This window comes from Danio rerio, chromosome 15 (genome assembly GCF_052040795.2).
Source record: "Danio rerio strain M-AB ecotype USA chromosome 15, GRCz13ab, whole genome shotgun sequence".
Classification (NCBI taxonomy): domain Eukaryota; kingdom Metazoa; phylum Chordata; class Actinopteri; order Cypriniformes; family Danionidae; genus Danio; species Danio rerio.
In genome coordinates, this window is record NC_141035.1 from 4,073,373 (window position 1) to 4,085,892 (window position 12,520).

A 12,520-nucleotide genomic window follows, 5' to 3' on the forward strand; every position below is an offset into this window, starting at 1 on the left:
ATATATATATATATATATATATATATATATATATATATATATATATATATATATATATATATATATATATATATATATATATACCCCATTTTGAAAATGCATATTTTATCCATTTTTCAGTGAATATAGGCAGTGTATTTTGGTGCATTTAAACAAAACAGATTTATTAAACAGATATTTTTAATAAAATACTATTTTAGTCATCAAATATATTTAGAAATTGAAGGTTAATACAATTACATTCCAGCAAAATATTGCAAAAATAAAATTACAACCTACAAAATTTCAACTATTTTTTTTTCTTTTTGCTTCTCTTGATTTTTTCCTCTTTTAAATTTGTATTTAATATTTTTCTCTAATGTATACATTTGGCTGTACTAGTTCTTGGACCATTATCGTTAGTTATTTTGTTAGATAAGCTCCAGATTTGGCTTCAGTACTGACTAATTTAAAGCAAATGCACAAATATAGCTTCCTATTAAAAATATGAATTTAAAAGAGAGATTTGTAAACAAATTAGTAGATTTGATCTATCTGCCTGCCTGCCTGCCTGTCTGTCTGTCTGTCTATCTATAAGTAATTTCTAATACCTGATTTATTTTATCTTTGCCATGATGACAGTAAATAATATTTGACTAGATATTTTTCAAGACACTTCTATACAGCTTGAAGTGACATTTAAAGGCTTAATTTGGTTAATTAGGTAGCTAGGCAGGTTAGGGTAATTAGGCAAGTTATTGTATAATGATGGTTTGTTCTGTAGACTGTCGAAAAAATATAGCGGGCTGTATGGGGCTAATAGTTTTGACCTTAAAATATTTTTTAAAAATTAAAAACTACTTTTATTCTATAGCTGAAATAAAGCAAATAAGACTTTCTCCAGAAAAAAAAATATATATATCATTAGACATACTGTAAAAACATCCTTGCTCTGTTAAACATAATTTGGGAAATATTTTAAAAAGAAAAAAATCCAAAGGGGAGCTGATAGTTCTGACTTCAACTGTATATATATTAATACATATATTTTTATAGAATAAATACAGAATTTTAAAATATAAAATTAACATAGAATTTTCAAATATAGGCATACCTGTATATAAGATCTCTGTATGGAGATATATCTGATGATTTAGTGAAAAATAAATGCCAAAATATTACAAAAAAACCCAAAAACAAAGTACGCATCGTCCATGTATTTTTTTTTATAAATATTGTATAAATTTTATGCAGAAATCATAAAATCTCATGTTTGACCCCTGGGACTGTCCAAATTTGCATATACTGTGACCTTTTGACTCATCCTACACAGGACGTCTGTGACACAGTCATATCAACAGAGACGTGATGCAGAGAAGTGACACGCATTTATGCGAAAACACAATCTTAAAGGTCATGACTGAAGAGAGAAGACAGAGAAATTAGATGTTGTTCTGTATAACATTTATTATTTAGAAATATAATTTAAAGATTCGCATTAGGAATTTTCATGTGCAATGCAATTCAGTCAAGTCATTTACTCAGGGATCAGTTCTTACATGAATAAAAATGAAAATGCAAAAACACCAAAAAAAAAAAATTACTCACAAAAATGATCTGTAAATTAGCAGTTTTGGTTTCGTGATTTGGTGATTCATGCTTTTATTTCTTATTTTTTCCCATTTATTTATGCTTTTGAATTGCATTATGGGGCATTGATCTATTTTCCAACATCTTCTAACCTTGAAAAGTTTGAAGAAGTGACTTTCAATAACATTTTTAATAGTTTAAAGTAATATATTTTCTAGTTTGGAGGTGTATATTATGGTACAAAAACTTTGTAATAATTTGCCAGTAGATTTTCTGTGATTTTAGAGACTCATTTATCTAAATATTATTTATTATACATTATAATATTTCAAACTACTAAAATGTCAATGAAAGTCACTTTGTTAAACTGCAGAGCTGAATTTTCAACATCAAAAGTTGACAGAGCGGAAATCAAGGTTCCATAATGCAATTCGCAATTGTCAATAAAGGGAGAACACTTGTTCAGTTTTTGCCTTTATTTCTCAGCGCCTTTAAAATGTAGATTGTGTCAAAGCAGCTTAACATAGACGTTCTAGTAAATTGAAACAGTGTCAGTCCAGTTTTCCGAGTTGAAGTTCTGAAACATTTATTAATCATAACAGTAATCTACATGATCCCAGTGCGTTAATGAATGCTTTCTCAAACATTAGTGATGGATTTTGTGAGAGATTCATATTAAAAAATTTTTTTAGCTGTGATGAAAATTATAATATATTGCAAATTATCAGTGCAATAGCATGTTTGTGATTAAAAACAATACAATATAAATAAAAGATCTTAAAAACATTTTTGTGTGTGAGTAATTTTCCCCACCATATCTAATATTTCGCTAACATAATAACCTGTTTAGTTAATTAATTATTTGGGAAACAAAAATAAGTATTTGGAAATGTTCTCTGTAGGTTTTGTTTTTTTGTTTTTTTTTGTAACCAAAACATTCTATGCAGGTTATTTTTGATGGTTAGTTTTATAACCTATTGAGAATCTTCCAAGAACATTCTCTGCTGGCTATTTTTAAGTGTTATTTTTATAACCTAAAAATAACCTTACGAGAATGTTTCCTGTATATTTAATTTGGATATTATTTTCATAACCCAAAGAGAACCTTCTCAGAACGTTTCCTGTAGGTTATTTTGGGGGTTTTATAACCTAGAGAGAACATTCACAAAACATTCATTCATTCATATTCTTGTCGGCTAAGTCCCTTAAGTAATCTGGGGTCACCACAGAGGAATGAACCGCCAACTTATCCAGCACGTTTTTACGCAGCAGATGCCCTTCGAGCCGCAACCCATCTCTGAGAAACATCCACACACACTCATACACACAATCATACACTATGGACAATTTAGCCTTCCCAGTTCACCTGTTCCGTATGTCTTTGGACTGTGGGGGAAACCGGAGCACCCGGAGGAAACCCACGCGAACGCAGGGAGAACATGCAAACTCCACACAGAAACGCCAACTGAGCCGAGGATAGAACCAACGACCCAGCGACCTTCTTGCTGTGAGGCGACAGCACTACCTGCGCCACTGCGTCCATATTCACAAAACATAACATTATAAATAAAGCACATTCATTATCACCTACGTGCTAAATTGTACGAATTAGATCGTACGAATTCATAGGATTTAGCCACTAAATAAAAAAGTTACAAATTGCCGTGAGATTGTGTTGGTCCACCACCATGATTCTCCCTGTTAGGGTTCATACGGCGCAGCCACTGGAATCTTTTTACTTAAGACTTCTGGTCTCATCCACTTCTACTGATTTCTAAGTGTTAAAAACTGCTTGTTAAGCTGCTTGATGTTGCAAGCTGATTCTATGTTTATACTTATCATGCATAGTCATAAACACACTTGTTTGTAGAGCAAGTATTTTGACCGTTTTCTGTTGTTTCGAGAGCTCACACAGATATTGCTTGATAATATTAGCAGGTTTGGCATACTGTCCCCGGAGAGAATCCTGGGCTCAGGGATAATTGAGCGCAGGGCTCCCGCCTGGTCCATGAGCTGGTAAGGGGTGTACGAGATCAGGTAGATCTCGGGAGCTCCCCCTGGTAAAGGAGGAAAGGAGATAGGGTGGATGGGGGTTAGATAAGGGAGTAACTTTAGCCGGGCTTCTTATAGTGAGTTTTTGGACTAATCTGATTGGCTTACTAATGATTGTGATGAGAGACCAGCTGCGATCAATCATATCACGTGCTCCTCTCAAAATTAGTTTGTGAAACTTCACTTATTAAGCTGCGATCACCCTGGGCTTTTGCTCCCATAGACGTCCACGCGAATGCGTCAGACCAGAAACGCAGGGTCATGCGTCAAGTTTTGCAGGCTGCTGCGGTGCAAAGTTCAAGCTCGGTGAACTCTGACCTGCGAAATCGCATCACTTGACTGTGCGAGATCAATCGAGGATCAAAACATGACCTCAGTGGACAGAAATTTAAAACACGGAGCAATCTCTCGCTTTTTTAAATGTCTAATGAGCTTGTTTAATCCCGCCGCTTTTCGCAGCGCCGTACGATATCCCACATAGCAAAATTTCTCTGGCCCAGCTCTGGCCCACACAATCAGGTTTTGCTTGGCCCACATGCCGCAGTGAATTACGGTACATGACTGGACCAAATCTGGCTTCCAGACAAGGGCCAAACACGGACCATATCTGGGCCAAGTCTCAGCCAAGTTAATAACTCATAACTGGGCCTGAACTGGGCCAGATGGGTTGGTGTGTCACGATTGCAATGAAATTGATAAACCCATGGAGTGATGCGCTTTAGGCACACTATGGGCACGCTTTTTCTCAGTGACCTGATTGGTAGAATTTTTTTTCTTTACTCAAAAATGATTTTAGTGTATTTTAAATGTGGGTCAAGACTGGCCAAACTCACATGGCCCGCTTATCAAATTTTTAAATCTGGGCCAAATACTACGTTTTACATCTGGCCCAAATCTTGTGTGCCGCCTTAAAGACGGTGCCACCTCTGCCAAACCCGGGCCATGTTTGGCCCACATGCTGTATGCCAGTGCCGGATGAATGCCTGCTGTGCCAGCTTTTTGCCAAATCTGGGCCAGAATTCTTTGCTACTAGGGTAGAATTTCCCACACACGGACTCTAGTGTGACCGTAGCTTTATTCCTAAACCTTTCTCCCATAGGATACTGAATCGAAAGTACTAAAACAATCGCAAATACGAGCACACTTCCTAATAAGGTCAATAGACAAAAGGTCTTCTGAGTGGCTGCAATGTCCATTAAATGGAGTTAATCTCCATTAAACTTCATCTGTGCTCATTATAAAGAAGAAAGAGTGTATAAGTGATAGCTTTAAGAATCATGGGATATTTTTCTCAATCCTACATTCGCATCCAACTAAGCACTTCACCCTAACGTGGTACCATTTCACTCCGGATCAGCAGTAGGAACGCTGTCTCTCTTAGTGAAGGCCTTCGTGATCTGATACCTGAATGCGCGGCAAAAAACAAAGTACAGCACAGGGTCAAAGCACAGATGCAGGATGGCCAGAAGCAGAGTGGACTCTTTAGCCAAGAAGAGACTCTTCTTTAAGGTGCATTTAGTGATGACCTCTATCTGCGTGAAGGTGTACGGCATGCGGACAACATGATACGGCACGAAGCTCACTACGTAAGCCAATGTCACCAATGCAATGTTTACAACAGCATGTCGGGCGATAGCCTTTTCCTCAGGCTCAGATTCATGCTGACTCCAAAACTTCCTCAAAACCAGACCGTTGGACAAAAGCACGGCTACCGACGCGTTGAAGAAGATCGCCATGCCCAGAAACACAGACAACGCATGCCAGTGCTTGCCCAAATCCTCTTTTAAGTCAGCGCACGTCAAGCCAACTTTATCTTCAATGTCTTTTTTGATGGGGATGGCCATGTTGGGTACGTTGATGAAGAGTACGAGGAACCAAACCACAGAGGACATCAGCACCGCAAATCCCACGTCCTGTAGCCGCAGTAGTTTGGAGCTGCGGGTGATCTGGAGGTAGCGCTGAATGCTAACAAATGCTAAAAAGATGATGGATGCGTACATGTTTATGTAAATAAGCGGCCCACTCACTTGGCAGTGAAAGATGGTCAAACCTTTGGAGGCATTGCCAAGATCTTTGGCAATCTTGACGGGTAATGCTAACATGAGGAGAAAGTCTGATGTTAGAAGATTGATGAGGTAAACGTTGATGCACTTTTTAGCACTACGGCTAGTTATGAAAGCCCACAGAGCCACCAAGCTAGTCACCATCCCAATCAGGAAGATGATGATGTAGATTGTGGCGAACGGCACCATGTTGTCGTTGATCACACAAATGCTGCTATTTCGACTCTCCATTTTGATTGTTTTTTGTGGTCCAAATAGTGATGTGTTACTTTGGCTTTATTTCACGTGACTACTTTTAGCCTCTGTAGCCTGACCACTGAGAATAATCCAAGTTGATTTGAACACAGTCCTGTGTTTCACTTCATCAGAAAGTAAAGGTATTAGAGGAGGAAGTGGTGAATGTTGTGTTTAAGCACACGAAGGCCTTTTCCTGTTTAGCATACAGGAGGATGTGATGTTACACGTCAGCATCAGATAAAAAAGAGGCAAGCTGAAATCCTGGAAAGAGAATGAAAGATAAATGTAAGTATTTTGAGTTTTCATGATTTGACTGTTCATATGAAAGATGAAATTATACACATTTGATATACTGACACAAAAAATGTTGTCAGGTATACTTGTTCAAATCAATTCAAGTACATTTGTACATTATTGCCTAACAATCAGATTCGAAAAATGAAGGTTAATTAGTAGTGCTGGGTAAGTTTTAAAGATAAGTTTCAAGAGTTCACACTTAGCTGATGATTTATAAAAGCTTGTTTGGCATCCCTGCTGAAAAATCCAGCTTAAACCAGCCTAGGCTGGTTTAGCTGGTTGACCAGCCTGGTTTTAGAGGGGTTTTGGCCATTTCCAGGCTGGTTTCCAGCCATTTCCAGCCTGGTCTTAGCTGGTCAGGCTGGAAAATTACCAGCCAAATCCAGCTAAAACCAGCCTGGTTTAAGCTGGATATAGCTGGTTTTGGCTGGACTCCCAGCTTGGCTAGGCTGGTCAAGCTGGTTTTAGCTGGTCATGTCCCAGCCTGACCAGCTAAGACCAGGCTGGAAATGGCTGGAAACCAGCCTGGAAGTGGCCAAAACCCCTCTAAAACCAGCCTGATCGACCAGCTAAAACCAGCCAACCCACCTAGGCTGGTTTAAGCTGGATTTGTCAGCAGGGATGCTGTCCCGGGAGAGAGCCCCGAGCTCAAGGGCTCCTCGTGCCCAGGGCTTCCTACCGTTGACAGAGCGAGAGGGGAGCCTGAGCGGTGGATCTCAGAACTCCCCTGCTGCGGTAGCTTAGGGAACACAAGGGGTTAGACAAATGCTTGATTGTTATGTATGTTGAATGTCTTTAGATGGTGGGAGGAAACCGGAGAACCCGGGGAAAACCCACGCGGACACGGGGAGAACATACAAACTCCTCAAAGAAACACCCATTGGTCCTGTGGAACCAGGGCCGGCAGTGTTCTTGCTGTGGGGCTCACAGTGCTAACCACTGGGCCGCCATGCCGCCCAATCAGAGGTAAAGGAGGAGAATAGGGGAGGAGGGGGGTTTCATCCAAACGAAGATAAAGTGAACTGAAAACTGTGGCTATTTATAGTAGCTTAGGGCTCATATGATTGGAAGATAGTGATAAGCAAATGCGAGACCGGCCGTGATAAATCATAAGCACGTGATCCTCTCGAAATTAGTTTATGAATAAACTTCACTTATTGTTTATTGCAGCACACTGTTTGGAAGCATTAAAAATGTCCATAAGAAGATGCTTAAAATCTTTATATGCATTGACCCAGAGACTGTTTAGATGCATGTCACTGAAGATGACGGATGCTTACTGTATGATGACTGAAATGGCCTTAAACATCCAGCAGACACAAGACAACAACATGATGTCAGATTAACATTGTACCCCAACGTCGTGGGGACATTGCATTTAGTTTGTAAATGAAAATCAGGTTGACGTCAGAACTCAACGTCAGGCCGACGTCAATGTCCAACGTTCGACCTAAAACCAACCATATATCAACGTTTAATGATGTTACAGCTTGACGTTGTGTGGGCGTTAGTATTGTGCCATCTATCAGACCTACATAAGTAACCCAAACTGTATTATATGTCTTAACACTAAAAGTGAAAATTAAATAAAAATAAAATCAAAATAAATTTATTAGGTTAGATTCGAGAGTGAGGCAGTGGCGCAGTAGTTAGTGCTGTCGCCTCACAGCAAAAATGTCGCTGGGTTGCTGGTTCGAACTTCGGCTCAGTTGGTGTTTCTGTGTGGAGTTTGCATGTTCTCCCTGCCTTCGCGTGGTTTTCCTCCGGGTGCTCTGGTTTCCCCTACAGTCCAAAGACATGCGGTACAGGTGAATTGGGTAGGCTAAATTGTTCGTAGTATATGTGTGTGTGTGTGTGTGGATGTTTCCCAGAGATGGGTTGCAGCTGGAAGGGCATCCGCTGCGTAAAAACTTGCTGGATAAGTTGGCGGTTCATTCCACTGTGGCGACCCCAGATTAATAAAGGGACTAAGCCGACAAGAAAATGAATGAATGAATGAGGTTAGATTCAAACTCAGGTCAGCAGCATCATAACACAACGCGCTTACCACTGGACCACAATGGCTTAATCTTATTCTCCCCTTTCTGATCAAGTTATGTCAGAGTTCTTAATGTAGTGAATCATCTGATTTTCATTGAGCAGGTGAAATATTCATTAATATTAATTATTCAAATTCTTATATTCACTAACCCTAGTAGCAAAGAATTCTGGCCCAGATTTGGCATAAAGCTAGCACAGCAGGCATTCATCCGGCACTGGCATACAGCATGTGGCCAAACATGGCCCGGGTTTGGCAGAGGTGGCACCTTCTTTAAGGCGGCACACAAGATTTTGGCCAGATGAAAAACGTAGTATTTGGCCCAGATTTAAAAATTTGATAAGTGGGCCATGTGAGTTTGGCCAGTCTTAACCCACATTTAAAATACACTAAAATCATTTTTGAGTAAAGAAAAAAAATTCTACCAATCAGGTCACTTTGAGAAAAAGCGTGCCCATAGTGTGCCTAAAGCGCATCACTCCATGGGTTTATCAATTTCATTGCATCCGTGACACACCAACCCATCTGGCCCAGTTCAGGCCCAGTTATGAGTTATTAACTTTGCTGAGACTTGGCCCAGATATGGTCCGTGTTTGGCCCTTGTCTGGAAGCCAGATTTGGTCCAGTCATGTACCGTAATTCACTGCGGCATGTGGGCCAAGCAAAACCTGATTGTGTGGGCCAGAGCGGGGCCAGAGAAATTTTGCTATGTGGGAAGGTGCCGCTGTTTAGGGTCGAACGATAGTTACGTCATCATTAACCTGCAGGCTGCATTTTGCTCACAGGGTCGTGAGAAAATAAATAAAAAGAGCGGAGCTGCGACAAAATAATGAATAAAAAGAGTGAGGTTATAGTCTAATATATAAATAAATGAAAAAGGTTTGTCTGCTGAGAGTGCAAGCTGGCCAAAAAAAACAGACCGGCACACCAGGAATTCTCCCGGTTAGCCAATCCGGGCCTGCTTGTATCAAGGTGACTGCAATCGACAGCAAGAACATATTATTTTAAAAGCATTACTGAGAATTTCTGATTGACACTTAACTTCCTGTACAGTAAACCAATGTTATGCTCCATGTCTATAGCAGGTATGGTGGAGTCTGAAAATAAGTTTCTATAAAAGTTACCGCACATCCGTTTACATAAGAAACTTATACATAGTATTACACGCATACTCATTTTTAGGCTCATTAGCATTACTAGTGCAAGAGATGTTTATCTCTAGCTTGATGTCAACTAAATCGTCCTGACCATGTCTAAATGCATCAGGCCCGGATTGGCTAATCGGGAGGACCGGGAGAATTCCCGGTGGGCCGGTCCGTTTTTTGGCCGCGAGGGCCGGTGTCCCTAGCTCCAGAATCTGTTGCTCTCAGCAGTCACACTTTTTAAATTAATTCATTTATTTACTTGACCACAGTCTTCTTATTCATTATTTTACCACAGCTCTGCTCTTTTTATATATGACCAGCCTGCAGGTTAATGATGACATTACTGTCTATATAACTGTTGTGGTCCAGTGGTTAGCAGGATAGATTACGACATCAACCTCCCGGGTTTGATCCTCGTCTGAGTGTGTTATTTTTTATTTGTTTTCATTTTTATTGTTAAGACATATATTGCTGTTGGGGTTGTTGAACATTTGAAGTTCTAAAGCAGCTGTTTTCTCAAAAAAAAAAAAGACGTGATAGTGTTATTAGAAACTGAATTGGAAATGACCTTATTTTAATATAGTCAGTCGTGAACTGAGGTTTGAAATTCCAGGGCTGAAAAAGAGTCCCACTCCGGCCCTGAAATGCATTGAGTTGCTGCCATGTGATTGGCTGATTAGAAATTTGCATTAACAAGCAGTTGGACAGCTGTACTTAATAAAGTGACTAGTGAGTGTATGTCAACAATGCCACCAATATTATCAATTAATGTGGAAAATTAACATTAAAAACACACAATCTCTATCTTTCTCAAAGCATTTCGCAACTGTAAAACAGTTTGTTTGTATCTTGTGGGCCAGTAGAGACCAGGACGAGTATATATGCAATGACTTTTGACAACACTCCTTAATTTGCCAGTTTTTTTCATATATATTTCTTTGCCATATTTATAGCAGCTTAGTTCTTTAGGGAAGTGAGTCAAACTGTGGTCACCTTACATGCATGAAAATGGAAACTCGTTGTATTTATTTAAAGTAGTGAAAAAGCCAGCATTATTTATTTTGCTAATTTAAAGCTTTAGTATCTGCCGATATCTTCATTTTAAGTGTAGTAAACGAGTGATCGAAACATCTTTATAAACTTCTGAACCACAAAATCACAGACACACAATAAGAATATGAAAACTTACCGCATCAACAAGACAGGCTTCCCGACCAGGACTGACGTGTATCTAGCTGTACATCAGTCTTGCTAAACACTTAAAATCGCTACTGAGAAACATGTTCGAAGGCTTATCCGTTGGTTCAACTTCTGTAGCTCTACGACGAATATAATTTCCTCTTTAGTTAGGGTTTGGTCTTAATTATATCAGCCAATGAAGGAAAACGTTTACCACTCCTCCACTGCAACGAACTGACGCAGAGGAAGCATGAACTTTCCATATTCTCTGTCTGTAGCCGACCACAAACCACCAGTCTCATTTGCATGTGCTCTCTATTCCTGGTTTGAAAGATGACTGCTGGTTTGACTTCACATGCGATGTGTTAGACTTCAGTGTGACACTGTTGGTGTAGTTTAACAGGAAAGTTGCGTAACACCTGGAAACCAGGTCTAAAAATAAAATCTCTTAAATTGTTTATTATATTGCCGACGCAGTGGCGCAGTAGGTAGCGATGTCGCCTCACAGCAAAAAGGTCGCTGGTTCGAGCCTCGGCTGGGTCAGTTGCCTTTTCTGTGTGGAGTTTGCATGTTCTTGCATGTGCATGCAGGTTTGCATGTGCTTCCATTCATGGCCAAGATTCTGGAGAAAGTAGTGTTCAATCAAGTCCTGGACTTTCTTACTCAAAACAATCTCATGGACAACAAGCCATCCGGCTTTAAGAAAGGCCACTCAACTGAGACTGCCCTGCTCTCGGTCGTGGAGGATCTCAGACTGGCTAAAGCAGACTCTAAATCATCAGTCCTCATTTTGCTGGACTTGTCAGCTGCTTTTGACACTGTCAACCACCAGATCCTGCTATTTACGCTCGAGTCACTGGGCGTTGCGGGCACTGTTATACAATGGTTCAGATCTTACCTCTCTGACAGGTCATTCAGGGTGTCTTGGAGGGGAGAGGTGTCCAACCTACAGCATCTAAACACTGGGGTACCTCAAGGCTCTGTTCTTGGGCCACTTCTCTTCTCCATCTACACATCATCTCTAGGACCAGTCATCCAGAGACATGGATTCTCCTACCACTGCTATGCTGATGATACCCAGCTATACCTCTCTTTTCATCCTGATAGTTTTTGTGTGAACTATTTAATATATCCGCATAGTTGTTTAAGTTAATGTCCTGTGAGTGTTTTATAACAGACGCTCGCCCATACAGGAGAATCTAGCGAGGTTCTCCATACAGGAGAGCTTGCATAAGGGCTTTACACGCGCTCTGGCAGAGCTGTTCACTGTTTCTATCAGTGATCGCGCAATAATATCCAGCTGCAAACTCAACCGCCATCACATCGACGCGTTTCAATTGATTTAGGGTATTTTACTGTATTTTGCATTTGTCTGTATAGTTTTGAATAGTAGATATTTAATAGTAAATATTCAATCAGTTCAGTTTAAAGCAGAAGCTGATCTTTTGAAATCTCCCTGCAATCTCCCAATATATATATAGTTTTAATATTTAATATATATTTAGTAAATAAAAGTAAATATTATAGTAAGTATTATGAGTATTATATTAAGCATTTAGTTATAGTATATAGTTAATAAAAGTTATATATAAAATAAAATTATATATTTAATAAAAATGCTGATAGTAGAAGGCACAACTATATATATGTATATTATTGTTTCCCCCTTCTTCAAAATATATACTTTGCATAAAAACATTATACATATACTCTGCACAATATAAATAAAACAGATTTTAATACGAATTTCAGCAAACAAACAACCCTTAATGTGTTTATTCCTTTATTAAGATATCTTATGTCCATGGTAATGTTTACTTTCACCGTTTCATTTAGGGAAACTCCTGAGGTAAATAAATCATATCTCTGAACTTTAATAATAAATCTAAATAAAATGCTGCGCTTCCCACCTCAAGTCGCAATGACTTCTGGGACTTCCA

General features: G+C 39.3%; 1 protein-coding gene across 1 annotated transcript; it reads right to left on the reverse strand.

The window, feature by feature from the left end:
- Positions 1–1,426: 1,426 nt before the first annotated feature.
- Positions 1,427–10,909, reverse strand: gpr171 (G protein-coupled receptor 171). Its single transcript, XM_087283656.1, has 2 exons — positions 10,591–10,909; positions 1,427–6,182 (listed from the first exon to the last, which is right to left on the reverse strand). Exon 2 carries the CDS (start codon positions 5,913–5,915, stop codon positions 4,965–4,967), a length of 951 nt encoding a protein of 316 aa, XP_087139782.1. The 5' UTR covers positions 5,916–6,182; positions 10,591–10,909; the 3' UTR covers positions 1,427–4,964.
- Between the last annotated feature and the right edge of the window lie 1,611 nt (positions 10,910–12,520).